The sequence below is a fragment of the Anas acuta genome, chromosome 3, assembly GCF_963932015.1.
Source record: "Anas acuta chromosome 3, bAnaAcu1.1, whole genome shotgun sequence".
Lineage (NCBI taxonomy): Eukaryota > Metazoa > Chordata > Aves > Anseriformes > Anatidae > Anas > Anas acuta.
In genome coordinates, this window is record NC_088981.1 from 1162250 (window position 1) to 1185698 (window position 23449).

At 41.6% G+C, this 23449-nt stretch overlaps 1 protein-coding gene across 5 annotated transcripts in view; it reads left to right on the top strand.

Moving 5' to 3' along the window:
* Nucleotides 1–23449, top strand: part of KIZ (kizuna centrosomal protein) — a 58227-nt gene that overhangs the window by 30811 nt on the left and 3967 nt on the right. For 4 of the 5 annotated variants that reach the window (XM_068675165.1, XM_068675162.1, XM_068675164.1 and 1 more), the window contains 4 exons: nucleotides 3462–3620; nucleotides 4096–4264; nucleotides 6718–6880; nucleotides 16797–16893. In XM_068675165.1, coding sequence (XP_068531266.1) covers nucleotides 3462–3620; nucleotides 4096–4264; nucleotides 6718–6880; nucleotides 16797–16893 — 588 coding nt within the window. Of the gene's footprint in view, nucleotides 1–3461; nucleotides 3621–4095; nucleotides 4265–6717; nucleotides 6881–7875; nucleotides 7944–16796; nucleotides 16894–23449 lie in introns of all 5 variants that reach the window. The other variant, XM_068675163.1, reaches the window with a different exon arrangement.

The following is a 23449-nucleotide window of genomic DNA, read 5'->3' on the forward strand; positions in this document are numbered from 1 at the left end:
TGCTGTGTGTTTCTGCAGAAGAGATACAAATTTTATTTTATTTTTTTTTACCTGAAGACTAAAATGCAGATAAAATTTCAGAAATGTCAGGCATGGAAGATGGGAAGATGCTGTGGAGCGATACGTAGCCTCTACATTTTTGAATTGATAACCAATTGTTTTTAAAGTCCATCTCTCCAATGTACTCAAAATTCAGTGCATGTTCCTGAGTCGCGCAAAATAATTCATGAGCTGAAAGTCTTGGAGAAACTTTCCCGGTAATTAGCAGGTGAACTTCAATTGCATAAATAACAAACTATGTAGGCAGTTTTGAGGTCAGTGCTCACTCAGCAGGCAAAATCCTTCTTCCAAGATAGGAAGTCCTATGTTTTAGGTTTTGTTTAGGCTCTTGTTTGGGGAAAAAAAAAAGTTTGTTCCCCCAGAAGAAGTGTTTGTATGTTGTATTTTACTTCAGAATTAACCTGTTTCTTTCCAGTCTAGTTTCAGCCTGCCTTTTCTGGGTGGAAAAACAGTGATCTCGTGATAATGCTGTCAGGTGGCCAAGGAGAGGTGACGCTGCTGGGAAGGGGCTCCTAGGGCAGTCTCTGAGGCTGGGTTACAGCCCACAGTGGGGTGATGCAGCTGCTGGCATAGTCACTGAGGATGGGGCTTCTGCTGAATCACGGCTGTGTTGGGGTGCTGCGGGGCAGGTGTGCTCGACTGGAGGCTGCATGCGTGCCTCTCCCAGCTGCCTGGCAGGCACAGGTCTTCAGGGGACTTGCTGGGGCTGCCCCCAAGTCTCCCTGTGGCAGGCACCTACCCCGCTGCCTCTCTGTCCTTTTGGAATTCCTCAGGGCACCCAGTGCTTTATTCAAGGGCTTAAAAATGGGGAGCGGGGGGGGGGGGGGGGGGGGAAAGGGTCTCTGAGAATTACTGCGTGGAAAGATGATGGCTATTTTAAGGCTGGTGTTGAAGGGGTGGAGAAAGGCAGAGCTTATGCCTGTGCTGCTTCAGCTGCATTGAAGAGGGCTTAGCACAGATGGATTGTGCATTACAAAATGTAACACATAATTCAAGCTGTCAGCTTAATCAGACTGTTTCCAGGAAGCAACCTGTAAAAGAGAAGGACCTCTTGTTTGCTGACCTCTGATCCGTAGCCTGCTGCAGATTGTCATACATTTTGTTTTTTCTTTATGTTGGTGTCCCTTCCTTCCCCTTCCCTTTTTATTATTGTATCCCTCTCGAGTGGCACCCTGGAAGGACCACCCAGGGGGAGGGAGACAATAGGAAACGAGCCGGCCGCTGAAATACAGGTTTTGTAAGACTTTGGGGGAAGAAAAAGCACTGTTTAACTGCATATGCTATCTCCCTGGTATTGTTTTGCTGATCAAATGTCTAGGAAACTCCATGCAATGCAGGGCAGCTCCTACTCAAATGCTCACTGTTGCCAAACCGTCTGATGGAAAACAAAACTTTGGTATATCTTAGCATAATTGCAAACGTAACGTGAGCTGTGGCGCAAAGCGTTTCTCAGTTGGTAAAGCAAGGTTGGCTGTGTAAATAGCAGCTTCCTCACAAAAACCTGTGTATGTGGACAGGCCCTGTGGGCTGGTGGAGACCTGGGCTGGAAAGTGCCACGTGAAGCGGGCAGCCTGGCTGCGGGGCGAGCAGCAACTGCACCCCTAAAGGCTTTGCCTGCTTTGTTTCGGGGTGAGGAGACCTGGTTCTGATGCAGCGCCTCGGCAGTGAACGGGAGTGCTGCAGAAAATGCAGGGAGGAAGAAGCCGGCATCTGGCCATCTAAGGAAAAGAGCAGAGTTTTAGGAAAGCAGAGAATATTTCCCAAGGTGGCATGTTGCCTTTCCCAGTTTTGTGTGCTTTTTTACAATGCACCAAAGAAAAATTGGTTCAAAAAATCAAGCTGATCTTTCAACCTTTTGAAACCACCTCTTAATTTACATTGTTATTACACCGACCATTTTTCTCAGGCGTTCTTTCCTTTTTGGCATATTCTTTTTGACTTCGAGATATTTACATTTCCCAACAGCTGGAGAGAAAAGGCTAGGGATGCAAGAGCTGGCTGGCTCCTCAGTTGGGAATAAGGAGAATGTGCAGAAAAGACTTCAGTCTAAAAAAAAAATTGTTTTTTTTTTTAAATCAGGATTTGCAATGAAGGCAAAGCTTAGCTGTTGTTTGTTGTTGAGCTGCAGGACATAGTGTTAGTTTGCTGCGTGCGCTTATTGTGCCTTGTCCCACCACTCTCTGGTTTGTGGGGAGGCCAGTTTGGCTGCAGCTCTCCCATGCCCAGGCTTTTCCTAGAACTGGCCTCTAAAATACAGTTTCTTTTGAAAGCTGTGAGCCTCTGTACACGAAAGGGAATGTGGATGCAAATAGGAAAGCTTTGCTGGGGGCTGGCAACTTTTTTTGCTTTCTCCAGAGCGTATCACCTGTGCTTTGCTGCTTCGAAGAGCTAAGCGAGGGTGTTTATTTTTATAACTTGCTTGACAGAAATGTGTTTAAAATGTCCCTGACAGGTTCCTGCAAGCCCTGTCTGCACCCGGTGCCCTGTCGCTCGTTCCTGGTTGCTCTGCTGCTCACCCACCCACAGCAATCACGGGCATCTTGCTGCTGCTGACATGCACAGTGCAGATTGAGCTCTGCAGGAGCTGCCTATCAGAGCCGGCCTCTTCATGCTCACAGTTGCATGTGGCCAGCTCACAGAGCAGCGGGCACCTGCAAGCAAGCACCCGGGAAGCCTCCCTGCGCTTCAGGGTCATCGTTGAGCTGAAACATGGCACTCAGAACCGTGTACCCAATTATTTTAACAAATGCTTGTGCCTAAACTCATTGCCTTTTGCAGCCCTGCTTTGCAGATCGTGCCTGTGAAATAAAAAGATGTTTCCATGAAGGAGACCGTCCTCTTAAAGTGGCTAATAATGCTTTGCTGGGGTACAGAATAACAACTAGAAAAAACCTTTCTTAACGGAGGAAAAAGTCACCAAACCCCTAATGTTAACAAAAGCGGGACCAGATAACCCAGACTGTCGCTCAATGGCAAGAGGCTCCTAATTGCAAGAGCTGGGAGGAGCTTTGTGGTTTTACTTAAAATTAAATGTCAGCCTTCTTAAGCTAGGATTTTCATAAACACTTAGTTGTTGGAGGATTTCTGGGGAGTTACAAGGAAGGGTTTACAGGACTTGGCCACGCAGCCCACCGTTAGGAATGGGTTTCAATATCACAATTGATTTGGCCAGAGCAGATGCAAGGTGCCATTTCAGCTTTAACTTGTCGTGATGTTTCTACCCTGATTGTTTGCATAACCAAACCCTGGCAAAGACCTGGTCATAGCATGCTGCTTTTGGCTGTCCCACTGGTTATCCCATTAGCCAAGGGCTATATGACAGGCCTTGCATCCACCCCTCTTCTGGCTGTCTCTCTGGTCTTCAAATAAATACCTCACATCGCACCTGCTTTATTTTGCAGCTTTTGTAGTCAGGCCAGCAGCCTGAAAGAAGATGACCTTGAAGCTGGAGAAGCAGCTCTCTGTCATCAGCCAAAGGCGTTACTGCAGAGCCTGCGGGGTGGCCACCCCCTCCCTGGGAACACACTGTGTGCTGCCCGTGGAGCTGGGGAGCAGAGCAGGTACGTGGGGACCAGCCTTCCCTGGGGGACTGGCATCCTTCTTTCCACTCCCTTCTTTCCTGTGTGTATGCCACAAGGACAAATTAGGGGTCTCTTTAGTGCAGCAATGAAAACGTTTTCCATTCTTTGTTACTTACCTAGTCCCCTGCGTTAAGCAGCACTGGAGTGTTGGCAGGATCAGGCACCTCTTAGCACTGAGGAGGACTCTGTAACTGCCTAGCATTCCTTTTCTGTGTGTTATTGTTCCTGATGGCTGCCTTTGCCTGACGTGGCTTGTCACAGTTCGTCCAAGTCAAAAGTGACTTATTTGCTTTTGATGCTTTTACAAGCAAAAATAAGGAAGTGTATGCTGTGAGTTAAGGGCAAAAGGGGCTGCACGTTTTCTTGCTGCATACTGACCTGCCCCTCCAGCCCCAAGCAAGCAGACAGGCAGGGTAGCTCCCATCTGAGCCTTGCCTTCGGTTGTGTTCCCTAGGCCAGACCTGCCACAGGATGTGGATGTACTGGATGTACAGGATGTACTGCAGGCTCCTCTGAGAAACCCCATGTCGTCTGTGGCAGGGCACTGCTCTCTGCTCACTGAAGAGGTGGAGGCGATGTTTGAAAACCTGCTGGTTTCGGGGAAGGAAGTGCCAGATGACCAGGTTGGTTTTGGTGTCCGTCCATCTGTTTGGCTCAGGTCACTTGCAGCTGCTGCTCACCACAGTTGGGCTGCACCGAGCTCCCCGATGGCTGTTTGTTAGAGAAAACTCCCACAGCTTAGCATCACTTGTAGCATGCTGCACGTCTGTGATAACAGGTGCTGGGGTTTTCCAGTGCACTTGGCAAGTTTGGTAAATGCTCACTCTTTTCCCTGCCTGGGGTTGTTAAAGAGGGAATCATGCAATGGTGCAGTGATTAGTGGGTTTTCCCCCAGTGTGCTGGCCTTATTGTAGGCAGAGTGAAATGGAGACACTGCTAAAAACAGGTATTTCTTAGGGTAGGATGTTCTACTGCTGCTATTCTTATAATTCCCAGGATGTATTTGACTTTTTCCTATCTTGCTCTTTCTGTGTTTGGAAGAGAAACCTGAATTCCACAGAAAATGAGGTACTGGAGGCCACGGGGGCACTGAAGAACCAAGTAAACACAAAATGCATGACCAGAAGTTGTTGTTTCTCAGGATCTCTGTCCCCTTTAGCATGCTTTCTTCTAGTTGACATCGGTCAAAGTGGGAATTTTAATATCCTGTCAGAACAACATAATGTCTAAATCAACAGTGCCAAAGGACTAAATTGCACTGTTAAAGTGCAGCAGGCCCTGCCTGCACTTCTAACAGTACCCAGTACCTGGGTCCTGGGGAAGGACGAGCAATTAGTGCTCATTTATCAGCCCTTGAAATTGCTGAAAAGTGGGTAAGGAGAGAACAGACTTTCCGTGTGTCTCGGGACACAGGTGTAGGTGCAGCGTATTGCCCCGTGGAGCAAGCAGCCCTCTGAGGTCTTCAGAGGTGCCTGCTCTACCCTTCAGATCTGGTATTGATTTAAAGAAGCTAAAGAAGCTCATGCTTGCTGTGGTGCAAGTTTATCGCAAGGCTTAATCATCTGTCTTTCTCTGTGACTTAATAGCTTTTTATCAAGCATGATAGTGTTTTTTTTCCTTTAAAAAAAAAAAAAGAAACTGAATTGTCTGGTATACTAAATATGCAGCTGATTTTACAGATAACAGCATCTTTGTCCTTTTTAAACTTTAATGTGAAAGATTATAAGCAAACTTAAGCAAACTCTACAAATTTTGTAGGAGTTATTTTTCCTGATGTACAAATGACAGGGAAAGAAAGGAAAAAAGTGTATGCACACGTACATATGCATGTATGAACATATATGTAATACTGCCAGAGCAAAAATATTTGTTAAAGTTCTTTCCCCTCTAATTTTTAATGATAAATTAGAAAGCAGTTTAGGCTATATTTTGGTTTTAATATTTGATAGAAATAAGGATAATGAAATGTTTTGGTTAATTATACACTTTCATTGATAGCCAAGGTAACTTTTTTCTGTCTGTGGATTGTATTCTGCCTTAAAACATTCAGCATATTAAAAAGATGAACAAGGAATGTGTCCTTGCACTGGTGGCAGATAAATACTGTACATAAATTTACGATTGTATGTAAAAATTTGTATCTTTATGGGTGAATATAAGCAGTAACAATCTGCTTATTGCTACTTTTTACTGTGGCCTACGTATATGCGTTTAACTCTTATTTTTCCATTTAAAAGAATCCATTCACTTGAATGTAATCCCAGGATTCATTTTATGCTTTGAAATATCGGACTTCCAAGCGGGCTGCACAGAACAGTAGCTATATAAATTACTCTCTCTATATATTTATATCTTATAATATTTTTATTATGTGCAGGAACAGTTGCTTTACCATGAAGATGTATTTAATGTATTTTTAACTTCGCTATGTTTACACTAAACTCAGCTCCTTATAAATAAGTCTGCTTCCCATCTAATGTGTTCATCATTGAAAGTAATGTTTAATTAACAGAGGTCAAAGTAGTGCTGCTACAGGGATCTGCACATGCAGACAAGAGAGAATAAACTTGATAAATGTGTAGTAATAATACAGACTAAATTCTGAATTGAGCCCGAAGGAAGCCAGTGATGGGGCAGGTTCTTTGGCTTCAGATTCACTTACCTCAGTGATGTTTTGTTGCAGCTATTGCTGACAATATGTGTTAATTTGCCTTTTTGCTGTGCCTGAAATGGAGAAGGAAAGACTTTTTTTTTTGTTGTTCTATTGCTGTTGTAGCATGTGCCATCCACTCTTACGTTTTGCTTACAGTGAATGCATAAGGCACAAAATAAGAACAGTTTCCAGAAAGCATAGCTGTTAAAAGAATAATTCAAAGTTTGCGTTACTTGAAGGCAGAACGCAATTGCTGGGCTAGCACTGATTTAACTCAGAGGTAATTCAACATCTAACAGAAATACCCTGGAAACAGATTACTGTGTGAAGTATAGATTAGCCTAAATGTATGTTGGAAAATGCTGCTGCTCGAGACTCAGGATAATAGGGCTGTGGTTATTTTTATTTTTTTTAATGCTGCAGGCTCCACCGCTGTTGAGAGAGGTCCTTCCAGAAGAAGGGTGTGGAGATAGGTCATCTATTCAGAGTAATGAATCATCTTACAGCTTGCCATCGATCCCAAATGATGGTGGGGAAATAAAGCAGGCAAAACATGCTCCCCAGCTTGATGGCACAGGAAAGCAAGGTAACAAGTGCTAAAAGGTCTGCCTCTGTGCTCCAAGTTACTGCTGTGCTCTGCTGCAAGGTACAAATGTGTTATCCAAATCTGCTGGGGACGGTTACAGCTACTGGCAAATGACAAATATATTAATGTGATTTTTTCCAAAACATTGCAATGTTGTTCGTCGCTATTGTTACTTCTTAAAATGAATGCTACCTGTTGTGACTGTTTTCTTTCTGTAGAAGATCGGATATTGTGGTAATTATTGAAACAGGATCTATATGCATATACGTATTTTTAAAATGTTGGTTTAGAAATTGTGTGATATCTTAGCTGTGTTTTATTATGAAGCCAGACTGCAGAACGTGTTTTCCAAAGTAGGAGTGTTGATGCTAAGAAAGGTGTGCAGTGCCATTTCAGAGCCTAAAAGGTGGATGTTAGTGAAAATCCAGTTAATTTCTTTAGATAAGGACGTAATAGATTAGTTCAGTGTAATAACTGGCGACAGCAACTTGCTCAGCCTGCTCTCATAGCATCCCTTACATCAAAGTCCAGAAGAGACAGGCAATTAAGTTGCAATGCTCTTTACACAGCAAATGTAAACAAACTGATTTAGGCCTTCTAAATCCATGCCACTTTTATCTGCAGAGGAGATGGGGACTTTGATTTAAACTAATTTTCAGTGGTTGGTATGATCTATGCTGTCGCTGTCGGGCTTCTGGACAAGATCGCAGAATTACTGTTGGCTGTTTGTTTCTGAAATCCCATTGGGTCTTAAATTATTTAAGACATTTGGTTAGCTTTTCCTTTTTCTCTGGGAGCTACAGAGGCACAGCAGCGCTGCATTCGAGTAAAGTTCACAGTAGGCGCCTCTTTTAAGAACGGTAATGGATAGTTTAGATCAATAAACAAGAGATAACAAAAGTGAGAAATTAAAGGGAGTAGGGCTTAAAAGAAAACAAACCAGTCTGATCGCCACCACTTTGAAATGTATTTCATTATGGTGTGTTCACATACAGAAGTCACAAGCTGGTGTGAAGATGAGAGCCAGGAAGAAAGCGTGGTAAAAAAAAGATTCCTATTACAGGTAAAAGTAATGGCTGCGTATTAACCTCAAATGCAGTATTCAACTTTATTATATAATCAAAATATGGCATTTTAGGGGCTTGGGTCCACTAATAGTGAGTAAATTCAGCTACTACATACCGAGCACAAAGATTAAATGCAGGATCATAAAGTACACGCTCATGTTAATGTAAACCAAGATGGAAAATAACAGTGCCTATTTAATTCCTTGTAATCATGTTACACATTTAAACCATGTGAATATCCCGTCATTTAGCCTTTCAGGTCCTAGTATCAGTGTTACAAAGGTCAGTCTCTGTGGGGAAGATCCAGTAATTATATGGCAAACTACAGATGTTTCTGATTTGATTCTTTTCCTTTCTCTAGTAATTGAATGTGTATCATTAGAATAAGCGCAGGGAAAAATCCCGCTAGACAGTAAGCTGTGCTTTTGCCTCTGTTACAAAAGCTGCCTGATAACACCAAATTTTTAGCAATCAGGTTTTATCAAACCGTGTTCAGATCTCCCTGCAGCAGATGCATTAGGCTTGCTTAGGATCCTGTGATGCTGTTGCTTTTCAGTTGTGAAGTATCAATAACGCATTAGTATTCAGGGCAGAGCTCTTTGCAATAAGTCTCAATTTTCTTTTGCCTGATTTTGCAAAGTGGTGGGCTGCTTCATTATAAATTTTGATGTTTGGCTAAATATTTATTTATGCAGGTGTGTACTCTGACAAAAAGGTGCGAGGGCATCTGTTGCATTTGCTGTTCTTGTCTGCTCTTTTACGGCTTAAAAATAGCCTGTCTTTGAGTGCAATTCATTTCTCTATAGAGATTTTCCTCTGCTGCTTTTTGAGCCTAATTTGCAGGTGAAATATAAAAATTTGCTTCTTGTATTCCCGAATTACACTGCAGCATTAATATTCTGATGTTAGCCACATAAGTTAGATTTTTTTTGAGGTTTTGAGAGTAGAATGCTTTCCTTTTTTCCTGCTGCTTAAAATGTCCTTCACTTGCACACGGCAATGTATTTCAGAATGTAAGCTGCACTGATTTTTTTTTTCAGACGAATTAAAAGCACACAAATTACAAACCACTTGAATTTTCAAATGACAAGTGTGATTTATTTCATGAGAAACATTTATCTAAAACTTTGCAGATTTTGTGATAGGTTTAATTTTCTTTGTAATTTAAAAGGATTCAGACCTGAGGATTGCAGTTCAAGCACCATAATCTGTAGACAGTATTGACCAGAATGATGTAAAGAATGGCGCCTTCCTCCAACTAATGACATCACAGATTTTCTTAATTTGTTGTGTTTTTTTTTTTTTTTGTAAGGAGAATGTGAGCTCTTGAATGTCTATAGTTCCCAAGGCTTCTAGTTTGCTTCTCGCCCATGCTGGATTTTAGAATATATCAGGACTCTTTTTAGCTATGAAGCCTGGCAGATTTTGTGTACAAATGTGTCAGGGAGTTGTCCATTGCAGTTCTCCTGCTGGGGAACTGGATGGTGTGCTGGCTCCTGATCTGGGTTGCAGCTAGTCAAAAGCTGAACTGCGTGTACATCCCCTTTCCCTTACCTCTCCCTTAGCTTTCTCACCAAATGGATCTGCAAATACTAATACTTCCCGTTTGTAAAAATGCTGAGAAAATCATACTTCAGATTAGAACACCAAGAACAGTAGCTGAAGTTAAAGCAGATTCAGAAGGAAAGGATTTTTATTTACTACTGTTGTTGCAGCATGTTTGCAGTGGCCTGCGTTCTCATTGTGTCTAAGGGTGAGGCTTTTCATATCTCACTTGAAAGCAAGGTCCTCCTTTCAGCTGTGATTCATCTTCAGTCCGTGATCTTCTCCAGGCTTCTCATTCTCTTCTGGCTCCTTGCTCTTCCAGCCTGTCACTCTTTGCTTTTTGCTCATCATTACATGCTGCAGGCTAGCCCTGGAGTATTGAAATTGTTCAGTGCCCAAAATAGTGGCAGTATATCTGCACCTTGCTTTTTGGGCTCAAATGACTTTTTAGAGGGTTTTTTTTTTTTTTTTTTTAGATAGGCTGATATTTAATGTCAGTTAAATACATGACCGTTTTGTTGTACAGCTGTTTTTGACTGACATTCTAGTTCGGGGAAATGGGCAGCTGCCTGTGATGGGAAAGCTGCAGGGCCGTGAGTATCTCCTTGTCCTGTGAGGACAGGCAGGTGCTGGCTGGGAGGGTGCTGGGGTGTGAGGAGGGAGTGGGCACCTTGGGTCCTCTGGTGCATCACCAGCAGAAACCAAAAGGATTTTAATCCGTTTCTGACAACAAAATGCTTTACTGGCTCTGCAGCAGTCAGGGCATCGCATGCCTTTGGTGAGCTTCCAAAGTCTCCATTTCAGAAGAAGGCACCACACAAAGTTCTCTGGCTGGCTGGCCCAGCAGCGCTGGGTGCTGTCTGCCCTTTTCTTCTATTCCCATGTGAAGTCTGGCACCTTGCAAAAGGCTGTGTTGTGCTAAGTGACCTTAAAAGGATTTTATTTTGTGTAAGGTACCACTCAGCTTAAGTAAGGCTATTGGTATCACCCATAGAGGGGAGAGCTTGAGATTTCATTAATAGCAACCTCATTTTTACAAGGCTCTGAGAGACTAGAGGAGTATATGTGGGTTCATTTTAGTTCTCTTCTTGGATGCTTTGTTTTTTATCTTGGGAAGACATGTAGAAAAAATTAAGTGTTCAACTTTTTTGCTATTTCTGAGATAGGTGAATAATGGGAGATTAAAAAAAAGAAAATCTTTTTTTTTTTTTTTGGTTTTGCGGATGACTTTAAAAGTCTCGTGAGTAGGAAACTGCTGGTTTTATTGAAGGGGCAGGCTTGTTAAATCTTTAACAAAAGCAGATTGTCTCCATACCCTTCATTTATGTATTTGATTTAAATAGATGCTATAGTTGAAAGCATTAGAATAAAAATGGCATTACTTCTCAACAGGCTTTCATAATGCCTTGGATATCATGTGCCATCTCCTTTCCAAGTAGAAAACCTTCCTTAGAAACAAGGAAGAAAAACCTTCTTAAGAATTAATAAAACAAAACAAAACAAAAAAACTTTACATAGCGTAAAAAGCCATGAAAGGGCACAAATCCAATTCTGTTTTCCTTTTTCAGTCACCCTTAATAAGCCAATAATCCTGCCAACACTTTTCCTATGCCCAAGCATCCTTCGTACTTCGAGCTTGAAATTAAAAGGTTCCTAAGGTTCTACTCGGAGTGTGCTAATAAAGTCATTAATAAGTCTACCCTACTTTTTGCTTCATTTGATATAAATCCACTAGAAACTACTGTTGGGGGGGTACAGGTAACCTGTACATGATTAATAACTGTTGGTTTGTTGTGATCTGACAGAAGTACACTGGGACAATGTAAAACTGCACACTTTGTTTAAATTAGTTCAAGTTACATTCTCCAGTGGGTGATATTTTACATTGCTTAACATGAAGAAGTTTTGGAAAGACATCCAAGTCCTTTTTTGGTTGCAAATTCAGTGTGAAAGATCTTGGTCTCTCTTTAAATGGGAGCAGTGACTTTTAGGTAAGTGTTCTCACTGGGATGGCGTGATCCACTGGGATTCCCTGAGTCCTTTGGTCATCAGACTGCTCTGCTCTTGAGAGGGCAGCATCGTGTCTTGGTGTACAATTATGCTAAGAGTATTCTTTTCTTCCTTCAAAGGAAAGGGGAATATTTGTTGGTATTTGACCTATTTCTGGAAACTGGCTCCTGCACTGTTCTGCTCAGCTCTTAATTTGGAGATCTTTCATCTATCTGCTCATCCCTCTATTGCATCCTTCTATCAGAAGAGCACATCCTCCCACTGGATGTGCAGGTAGCCCTTATCCTCTCCCTGTACCTATTTTCTGCTTTATTGCAGGAGAAATCACATCTAAAAGCCTGTGTACGGATGACTCAAACCTCTGGTCCCAAGGCAGAGGTGTGCACAGTTGCTGTTTGTGTTCTGGCAGTGGCACGGCAGCTCATTTCCCACGTTTAATCCCAGATGGCTCTTTGTGGATGATCAGCAAGTGCAGTAATTAGTGTTAATGTGGTGGAGGAGGCTGTTCAGATTTGTTAGTTCCCTATTTTCGTGCCACAGCTAGCAGCGTGGCAGCCCAGACTGACCAGCACTTCTGAATGTGAATGCAATAAATATTGCCAAGGTAACTAAAACTACACAGCTTGCAGGCTCAGCTGATCCAGATAACATTCCTTTCAAGGCATTATTAACTTTGAAGTCTAGTGACAGCTGAAATACTCAAGCTGCTAACTATTTTATTGTTGATAAAGGTACACAAACAGTGAAGTTCCTTTTTGTGGATATTCTCACTTGTGTCTGAGAGAGATGTCTGGGTTAGGCTTGCAAAGGCACTGGGATCTTTTGCCCCCCAGCTACCTCTGTTTGCATATGGGGTTATTGATTATTATTGGAAATAATGTTTGATAGCTGTTTATAGCTTTTAATTTCCATTCAGAGTGCTCTTGTTCCTCTCCCAGTAGAGCAATGCCAACTTGTACTGGTTCCTTACGTGCTTTGTGCTTAGGTCACAGATCTCAGTTTTCCTCATGGACTGTATAGGTTGCATGTGAGCCTTGGGGTGAATACAGTAGTACTCCTGTTCTCCCAGTTTGCATTGTAAAAAACAGCAACTTTGGGCATTGCTTGCACTGTGCCCACTTACAGATGTGCCAAGTCAGATGTTGTGTTGTTACCAACAACCTCTTCAGTGCTCATAATGATTTTCCCTCCAGCAAAGGGTTTTAAGTGTAACAGAGGTATAGGTGCTGGTTTTGATGGCTAAAAGGTGTGTGCTTTTTTTCTCTCTGAGAGATAATACAATCAGAAAGATATAAAAGTTGAAAGTGGGAGGCCAAGAGCATCACCTTTTTTTGTCACTGAGATGTTTTAACTATAAATTGATGAACACTGGCACCTAGGTTGTAGGGCAACACATGGAAGAGGGGGAAAAGTATCTTCCATATTCCGCACTGGTCCAGTATGTTCAGGGTCAAAGATCATTTTAACTGTTGCACAGAACAAAATGCTACTGGTTCATTATGCAACTGCGGCAGTGTTTCCTGGAATGCGAATGAAGAAAAGTACACCAATTTTGTTTCGAATAGAATTGTAAAAGCTGACGTGAAAGCTGTTCAGACCCACACAGACTGTGCAGTTAATTCAAAGTTGAAGAGTGTGGAGTGTTTTTTAATTAACAGTGGTATCTCAGATCCTTTGCTAATTCTGAGTGGAGGGAAGAATACACTGGGGGGAAACAGTGTGAGGAGAGCTGTGTCATCTGCGGCAAAACAGCTTCCGTTTTCCTGCAGTATTGCTCAGACAATTGGATTAAGAATTTACTTTTCATTATTAACATCCCAATTTGAGTTTAAAGGCTGAGTTTTATCAAGCTTCCTCAGTTGTGTTTGTACAGTAGGCACCAGCCGTTCATACAGCAAATGCTCAAAATGCCAGCTTTTTAACATGGAGCTGAGGAACTCCAGAAGCCTTCCTCACCATTGAAATTGGCTACAAGAAGTCTTTTAAGCGATGCTTCTTGCCACTAATGTGAGCTTGTCCATGGTGGTTGTCCTTTGTGTCCTATGGAGCTGATGGTTGCTGCTGGGCTATAAACCAGTATATTTTTTGCTTCTTTTCCACTCAGTGCATCTTCTTTACTAGGGCCATAGTGTTCTGTTTTGTGCTTGGGGACAAGGCGTGTGTGCTAGGGGAAAAAAAAAAAAGACAAAACAAAGCAACCTCCCCCCTATAAATGTACTGTTTTAAATTTGGCAGTAATTTGTGTTTAGCCTGAAATATGGTGGGCTTTGTGAAGGAAAATACCCTGATCTGCACAATGTGGTTATATCCAGAGTGAAGAAAAGTGCTTCAACGCTTTCTCCTAACAATCTATTTTTTATCTTCTGTTTCCCACCCTGCACATTGCCCCAATTGCTTGTGCTTAACCACCACGGCGAATGAAGTGTTGCAGGACAGCCAGGTTGGTTATTTTTGTCATAAGTACTGAACGTCTGCAATCGAGACTGTTTTCTTCTGTTAACTTACAATGCAGACACATTGTTAAAGGCATGGGGATTAGGCAGATGAGTGGGGTAAAATGAGGTAAGAGCGAAATGATTGCTTGGTGCACAAAGAAGTGGTTACTGTGCAGTAACTGCTTAAACATCGTCAGATGCTTCATGGGCATTGCAACGCAGCTGAATCACCCGGGCTGTCTTTAAAGGTAAGCTGGTGGATTTGTGAGTGCCTGGAAAGATCACCTGGTGATGTAGGGTAGGGTGCATAGCGTGTAAGCAAGCACAAGCTCAAGGGGGCAATCAGACTAATTGGCAAGGAAGTCTGGTGTAATTAAAGCAGAAGTAGGGATCGGTAGCCCAGCATTGTATTATAACTGACAGGTAGGGCAAAGCTGGGCTCTGAAGGGTCTCAAAGGTGAAGAACAAGTAGTTTGTGCTACTGTTTGATGTAGTGGAGGAAGGAGAGCCAGTGGAGACCCTGAAAGCATGGTGAATGGTCTTGGGGCTTGTGTGCATGCTAAGCTGCAAGACGAGAGTGTCCTGCCTTGAGTTTTAGCAAAGGTGGCAAAGACGTGGGCTGGAAGTGCCCCTGGGTAAGGTGTGGTGGGTACATCTGGATCAGAGATGGGCTCCGTGGAGCTCTCGTTAAGCAGAATAATGAGAAACTAGGACATGCAGCACAAAAATGGATCAGAGCGGAGGGGCACGCCCAAGTTGCTTGTGCATGGTTGGCACCTCCTTGGGTTTGTAGGTACGCCCCTGCTGCAGAACGGGTAATGGTGTGAGCCATGGGTGGAGGTGCAGGAGGAGTCCCTTGTGTCAGGGAAGGAACAAGCAGAAGGGCCACTGCTGGGTGAGAGCTGGAGGGATCAGGATAGCTAGCAGAGGACCCCTCTTCCTCTATCCTTTGCTTGTTTGCTCCAGAGAGATACAGAGGTTGCAGGTCTGTTACCTGTCACTTCTCTGGCATTAAAACCATGATGGTACCAACCTAGATGTTCATCTCCCTCTTGGAATGCAGTGAGCTCATCTTAGGAGCAAGCTGTGAACTTGCTGAAGCCAAGCCTGAGAGCACGCACCGGTGGGTTCTGAATACTTGCACAGTCCACTGCCCCCAGCATTTTGTTAGCTGGGCACACCTTGCTTTATGCAAGACGTTGTCGAGGCAATGAGGGTTGTCCCTCCCAGAGTAAACCCAGCTCTACACCCAGGCAAGACATGAGCATGTAATTTCAGCTGCTTGTGCGTTGTACTTTGAACAATGCATGAGGAGTCCTGAAAAATACACTTCTGTTAAGTGTTTTACTGCTGGAGTGAAAAACAATTTCAAGGGGTTCTGAAATGATTACATTGAAATAGATTATTTCTCTCTTTACTTTCTGAAAGTAATGTGCAAAGAAGCACAAATATTAATTTCTTTATGGCCAGTGGTTTCTCGCTGTGCACTGAGCTACTGGCAAGCTTGCGTCTGGGAAATCCTCCATGATCAGGGCTTGTTTATAATGTCTTGGGGCAGGAGGGGAAGACTGAAATCATACACAGGTGTATAAAGGTTTTGTTGTGTCCCAATTCTAATTAGCAGTACAAAGTAGCCTTTTATAGTGAGATTTGTACTTGAGTGTCATGTTCTTTAGAAAGTATGAAAATGAGCAATTGTACCATTCCAGTGAATAAGTTTTACTCTATTTACTTTTTAAAAATCAGTCTATCTGTACAGAACTGAAACAAGATGCACAGAGCAGAGAGGAGATAAAGGAAAGCATGGATAAAAGACTGAAATAGTGGGTTGTTTGGCTGTTAAGTCCTAAAGATCATAAGACTTGTTTCCCTAATGCAGCTTTCTATTTAAAAGGGAATGGTTGAAAAAGGTGTTGTATTAAATAATATTAAAATAAATTAATACATATTAATATATTTAAGAGGAAGAAGAATAAAAATATCCCGTTTTCCTGATTAAGTAAATAAGAACTAAAGGATAAAAAGGAAAAGAAAATTAAGTTTTGCTTAAAGTTGATGTGATAGAATACAATTCTTATTGTCAATGTACTTTTTTTGTGTGTAAAATGAGTTAAAACATGCAAAAGTTTCACAAAAAAAATCATCAGATAATTTAAGTGATTAAAGAGTCTTGTTTTCTGTATTTTTAACTCATTTTTACCTAATCTTGAGCAAAATATCTTGAGGCACATCCTGTAACTGTAGTGGTTCCTCCTCTCTAAACTCTCTCATCGATCCAGCAGCATGGCTGTTGCATGTATCCTTTTCAAAATAACATGGGTGCTTGCTCAGAACGGCACGTTGTGAGGTCCGACTGTTGTTCAAAAAAAAACAAAAGTGAAAAATGAAGCTAACTGGAACAGAAGTAGAATCTAGACATAGGTGCATGTTTTTTCCTCTCCAGCATGACAAAGACCAAACGTGACGTGGAGCCCCTCTGGGTTGAATGTGATGTGGGGTAAATGAGCCTTAAAGGGTCTTCTATGACAAGGGGCTTGTGGCTTCTGGCCCAGGAGCGAGGACTTCTCTGTCCGTCTGTCCAGCCATGGCAGTAGCGCCTGGCCCACTCAGTGTGTACAACATGCAGCTCGTGCAAAGACAACCGAGAGTAGCTCCAAGAGGAAAACAAAGTGAAAATATTGCTGTGTGCTTTTCTAAATGCTCATTTGGGTTTCACTGTTTGCAGGGAATGTGGATGCATTTATTATGTATTGTGCGGTGTGCAAAAATACCATCAGAATAACACCTCACTGGAAGCAGAGGATGTATGTCTTCAGACTTATTATTTTTCAAATTATATTTTGTGTTTTTACTTAACAGGTTGTGATATTGGTAATGATAGTTCCAAAAGAAAAGAAAGCCAAGAAATGTGTTCAGAAAGGAGTTCATCCAGTGAAAGAAGTGGTGACCTCTCAAGGTAAAGTTGTTAAATCCTTTAACGTTTGAAATGTTGCAGTAGAATGAGAGATGCTGGTAGAATGTGACTGAATTCCTGATTATTTTTATTTTTTCATGTGATCTAGGGTTAAGGTTTGTATTTAGGTTTGTCTAATGAAACAACTTAAACTCTGGTACACCTTAGAAAATATTTGCACCGAAGCCAAGTATTGTTTTGCAGCTGTTGTTTTCTCATTTTAAGACTCAATTGACATCTCAGTGAACCACAAATTAGCGTGTACAGCTGCTCTCAGTAGGGCTACTCAGAGGCCAGACAATAGAAGTTGTCAGGAAAAGGGCAGACAGAAAACATAAAGTCTTCAAGAAATAAAGTGGTGGGTTTCTTCTTGATGTAGCTGAGATGTAAACTAGCTGTAACTGGATAACACTTCTCACAGTCTATAGATTTCCTCCTCCCCCTCCCCCCCCCCCCAGTTATTTTTGGGATATTTACAATATATGTCTTGCTTTCTGACTGAGTAGGTTTAATGGCCTTTTGTTTACCTAAAGAATGCAGTTTGTTTCTTTTTTTTTTTATTCTTAGCAAAACCAAACAAAAAACACTTCTGTGCTTTTTAATGCAGCACTTCGCTATTGGTCCCTGAGCAGTTCTGTTAGATGTTCCTTGTATTCTTCATTGGCATGTAATGGTAATCAAACAGCAACAATCAAATTAGTGGTCAAGCAGCAGCAGCGGAAAATAGGATATAACACAGCCATCTCATGAAATATTGGCTTGGCTTTAGATTCTTATCTGCTCTTATTAGAACAGCCCAGCAAGCGGGTTCTGCTGTTGTGTGGCTCCTTGGCTGAAGATGGCCATTAATAACACTCAGGAAAAGACTTTAAAGCATCCTGATAAATTTTTAACTCATTCTGCTGATAAGACATTGATATCTTTCTGTAGCTTCTTTGTATTGTTATTGATGAGACCAGTTTTGTTATAGAAGACTATTCTGACTTTGCAAGTTTTGTTCTATATTTTCTGTTAAAAACCATAATCTTCCTGCAATTCTTCAGTATGGTAAATAAAGACAAGCTGTAGTAGTGTATTGATTATTGATGAAGGACATTCATGCTTTTGTTTAGGACTAATTCTCATGATTCAAGCTTTTCTTTTTAAATACTTTCTGGAACTTAGTTTTGCTTGAGAGTGGTGCACCAAATAATACCAAATGTTATGAAATTCAAGGGTACTCCTGTAGATGAATTTTAAATGTTAAATTTTAGTCATTCACTGAAGCCCAGCACAGCAGGAAGAGAAGGATTGGGCCTTGGGGAACTTGCTTACAGGATCACTATTAAATACCTATGTTAAATACAAATAATTAAAAATGTACTATTTAAAGTTTCCAAGCTTTTTTTTTTCTTAACCTTTTGGTACTGCTTTGCTTGCTAATGATGTTTGGCAGCTTCTGTGTTTTTCAGATGCTGTTCATAAGACACATTTTTTTAGGTTTTTTTTTTTTTTTAATTCTTATTTGTAATGGATTTAAAAATCACTCTGCCGTATAATTTTATGCCTCTCATTGCTGGGAAGCAAGAGCACTTGAGGCACTGATACGTTGTGGTGTTGCTTTAAAAATAATTGTGCAGCAGCTCAGTTTGTTTCCAGAATGCCTCAAAAATAACGTACTCTTTTAAACATGAAGTTTATTAATAAACTCTTGCTTTTGGACACTTGACATTGGATTTACTGAGAGCCAGTGAAGCAAAAGTAGTAAAGCAGGCAAAATGGAAAATGCAGCTCGCTGCTTGTTTGCGGTCAGGACGCAGTGAAATTTCTTGGCCGCTTACGTTTAAGCGCTCCACTTACTGCAGTCACTTCTTGTGCTTTATTGCTTTTACAAGTGGTCTCGAAACCCACTACTTGAGAATAAACATAACTGTGTAGTACTGCTGTGGTACTTTTTATAAATTCTTCTTTGCTCTGTTTTGTCACTGAGCTGATGAGTGACCTCGAAAAAGACCCTGCTGGACCTAAATAAAAAAAAAAAAATGGCTTCCTCTGATGTCCTAGAGACAATAATTATGATGTGCCAGTTAAGCCCAAACTACAGCTGAGGGATTTTACTTTAAAGCAGAGGCTTGGGCGCAAAAATGCATTTATAGCTCTTTGTCTGGCACCTCATTATGTGTGGGCCTGATTCATTAAGTAATTGGTTTGCAGTTGTTTACATGAGTATTAAGGCTTTCTATTCAGCAGCCTTTGAGAGATACATTGTGCAAATGTTGCATGTTATGAATGCAGAATGAGGGGAAGGGGACCAGTCCTATTGGCTAAACACTGCACTCTGTTGAAAAGCAAGAGAAAGAGATTGGGTGCTGCTTTGCATAGCAATGACTTTCTTAATAAGCTTTACAGATTAATACACACAAGCTATAAAAGATGCAAAGAGATACTCTTAGCACATTTATACATGCTCATTTCACTATTATGGTACTGGAGATGGGAAGAATTGAGTTCTTTCATATTCGGTTTTTCAGTGCATGTCTTCAGTGCATGAGACTTAATAGAATCTGATGTTTATTGTATTATAAATCATGGGGAAGTAGGCAGATCTGCAACAGTTTATTATTAAAGATTCTTTCAATGTAAATCTTTTTCTACCATTGTATTTCCTACAGCAAAATCATTTTGTGGTTGAGTGGGGATGAAAGGCATAATGTACGAAGGAGTGAGTCTTAATAGGAAGCTGCTCTCTGAGTAAAGACCACTTGTTCCCTTTTGTTTGGATGTGCATGCCAGAGCTTCCTCTTCTCCTGCAAATATTGTCCGCTTCTACCTTAGGTATCAAACTGTTTTTTTCCAGGATCTGTTTACTTTACCGAAAGAATATCTAACTGCCCGGAGATACAACTTTTAGGTTGAAGTTAAGGTTTTGCAAGAGAAAAGAGCGTGCTAAATTATATAATTACTTGGGGGAAAAGGCATCGTAAGTCAGGACTGAATCGCCCCAAAAGAGCGGGCAGAAGACGATGTGTGTGGCATTTTGTAGCCCTGTAGCAATAGATCCAGCCAGAGGAGGTCACTAGCTTTCTAGACAATTCTGTATTTTAATGCAAGCAGTTTATTTTTCTTTCACTTGTTTACTCTGTCTCATTTCAAAATAATCTGAAGATTAAGGATGTATTATAGACTGAGAACCAGATAAAAATTCTAATTTGTCAGGAAATAAACATCGTGTAAAGTATTTTAAACTTTGATTAATCTGTTTTCTGGAAGTAATCCAACCTGGTCTCTGGAGGCTGTTTTTTAGTCAAAAGCTACCTCTAACAAACACAGATTTAATGATAGGTAAATAAAAGTTTGCAGATTATAATTCATCCTTTTAATTATTCTCAGAGGAGATATTTAATAATAAACTAGCTATAACTAATAGGGCACTTCCCTTGCTGTGTCACGATGTATGGCAGCAGGTTGACCATCAGGGGGCACTCAGACTTTGCTGAAGTACGAGCTCTCAAATTCACTTTTGCATCTTCTACCTCTAATAAATAAATTAAACCTTGATGATGATTAATGAACTTGTGAGGGGAAAGATGTCTCTTTTGGCTGGAGCTTTGACCAGAGATATCAGAGGTTTTGGGGGTTTTCAGGATGTGCATTTACTAGGAACTTCAAAGACAATGAAATAGGGCTTCAGAGCATCGGAGGAGCCCTGGGAATGCAGGGGCAGCGTGGGATGATGCAGACCGTTTCCTGAATCCTTAGAGATGTGCGTGCGTAGATGAGTCCTTATCTGATGGTTTTATCCTTCTGCAGCACTTCTAATTGTCAAGCCACTTCCCTAAGAGGTTGGTTGTAAACTCAGGTGTGTTTTCTGACATTACAGATGTTCCTGAAAATTCTGTATGTATCGCATGTTTTCTAAATCCTAGAAGCCGAATGCTGTGGAAACAGTGATGTTGTAGTGGTGATGCTTCAGGAATATTAGTGAGGAACGGTTTACAGGGAGAGGCAACAATATGCATCTGCGTACGTTACATTTGTATGAAGGAGGAAATAACGTTTAGTTTGTTACTTTTGCAGCAAAGCCCTGTGTCTTTCCAAGATAGTTTCATGGGACCTGCAATAGAGTAGGTCCTTAGACGGTTACAGATTTTGGTCTCAGTTTCTCTAGGCAAGAATATTTTTTTTCCTTCAAAGTGGGATACCGAAGTAGGGAATGACCTTAAATGTAACTTGATAGAGATACTTGTATCCTAAAATAAGGGAGGCATATTTGCAGTATAATTACTGAAATTCATTATTACTCTTTCAATTCTTCAGAAAATGTAGGGGGGAGGATGATGAGTACACTTGTTAGTTTATTCCCAACCCTATAAATTCAGTATGTTTCTGTGATGCCCAATTTCTAGCAAACTGTCAGCAGAAAATGATAGTGCCGTCAGGCTCCTCCAGCAGCTTGCAGGAAAGCTGCATTTATCACACAGGGGCACACCGCACTGAGGCTTTGTCACATCAGAAGCGCTGGCACTGAGTAGCCTGGCTTGATATTATTAAAAGGCTTTTAGATGTTTTCAGAACGTGATTTTTACAGGTAGATCTGCAGCTTTGCATCCCCACATTGCATAGGGGAAAAGCTCTGTCACCTCTTACAATGAGGGTTATTAAGCCTACCTTGTGAAAAATAAATGCTCTATTTGTTTTTTGCAGCGTGTTGCTTCAGCGCTGATTTCACACAGCAGAGGCACACAGACCTGAAACCTCTGACAATGTCAGCCAGAGTATCAGTGTTCCTGAAACCTCCATGCTTTTCATTTTGTTTTTTTCTGATGAAACTTGGTGTTTGGGTGTCTCTTTTGTGACGTGTTGGGTGATGTTTTTTTTTTTTTTTGTGGCACTTGAGTGTCATTTTCTCTTGATACCGAAAGAGTAGTTCAACAAGTGCTTTAACAAAAAAGATACCAAGGCTACAGTGAGCGTTTTCTGTTGTTTTTCAGTGAGATGCATCTAACTTGGCTTTTTTTTTTTGTCTGGTGTTTTCCTCTTAATGTTGTTTTCTTTATGGAAGGAAAAATATTTTCTTGGAGCTTTTTCATTTCTTACTGTTGCAGTATCTTCAGCACAAAAAAAGTCTATTTCATCAGAGTAAAGGAGGGATTAAAAGGCCCTTTGAAGTTAAACTGGTTTGGGTTTTTTCTTTGTTAGAGCCTGGGTTGAGTTTGCCATTATTTTAGGGAAGAAGCAAATGTGTAAATGGATATCGAAGGGTCACTATGGGGGATTAGTCGAGGCAGGGAAACTGGCCTTTCTGCATTTATGCTCCTAAAATTTCTCCTCGGAGGTCTGTGTGGTTATTGTGTGCTCAGTACAGCAGATGATAACGGTCATGATTGAAATTTTCTGACTTCAGTCTGGACATTTTGCAATGTAGAGTTTTTCTTGCATCTTGTCAGCTTTGACTACCACTTCAGACATAATTCAAGAATTTTGTTCCCTGTTACAAAACTGCCTTGCAGTATTTTTCAGGTTGGGTTTGGAAGAGTAGCTGTTTCTGAATTGGCCTTTCTGACTTCCTGGTTCCATTTTCTGTATTTCCCCAAGCACTTCTCTGTATGCTAACAGCTTTTGTGCCAGACCTTTTCCTAGTGTTTTTATATACTCCCTGTTCTGTCACACCAAAGCCCAGCTGCTGACGTGCAGCCCTAAACCTCTGTGCTATTTTGGTAGTGAATTCTGCTCTAGGACATAAGTTTGCCCTGGGAGGATGAACCCTAACAAACTGAAGTTCTTTTGTAGAATTTGGGCATCTATTTTTCCCCCTACTTCCATCAGCTTTGGCCACTTTCTTCAGGGAAAGCTGGGGGGAAAAGGAGGGAAGGTTTCCAGGTCCTCCTATGGCTATGGTGGTCCTTGTCCACCTACAACTTTTGAGACATTGCTTTTCAGGCAGATCTGGAACACCGCATAGTGCTTTGAGCTGTGCAAGAGGGTCTGAGCTCCCTGAGAGCTGGGTGGTCTTCCTCTGGTCGTCCCGTGTCCAAGCTGTATGTGATGGTCCATGGCGCTGCAGAGGCTCTGGGTCCACGTGAGCAGCCCCCTCATGTCTGATCTTGGCTTGAACCAAGGAGAAAAGTGGAGCAAAAGGTCGCTTCCAGGCTGAATAGTAAAAGCCCATACATCTCCCTTCCTGACAATGGAAGGCGAAGCAGTAAGCAGTGTAAACAGTCACTGTCAGCTGCATGATCTTGTTTTAATGAAATACTTGAAGATAAAATGGCTCTTGTGCGGTCTGCCACAGAAGTCACCTCTCAATTTGCAACTCAGCAACAAGTGGCTTCCCACTCTGTGCCCAGGGGAAGAACGATGCAGCTGCCAGAGCTGCATCCTCTTGAGCACATGTTATGGGCCGAGCCTGGGATATGTTGAGCACCTCTGGGGAAATGCTGAGGGTCAGAAAATCTCACCAAAGTGAGCAAGAGCTAAGGGTGTTTGGTGTACTGCGGGATTCAAACCGTAGTATCTGACTTAAAATACCTGTTGAATGTACTGTCAAGTGAATGAATTGGAAGTGAGAGCGTAATACAGG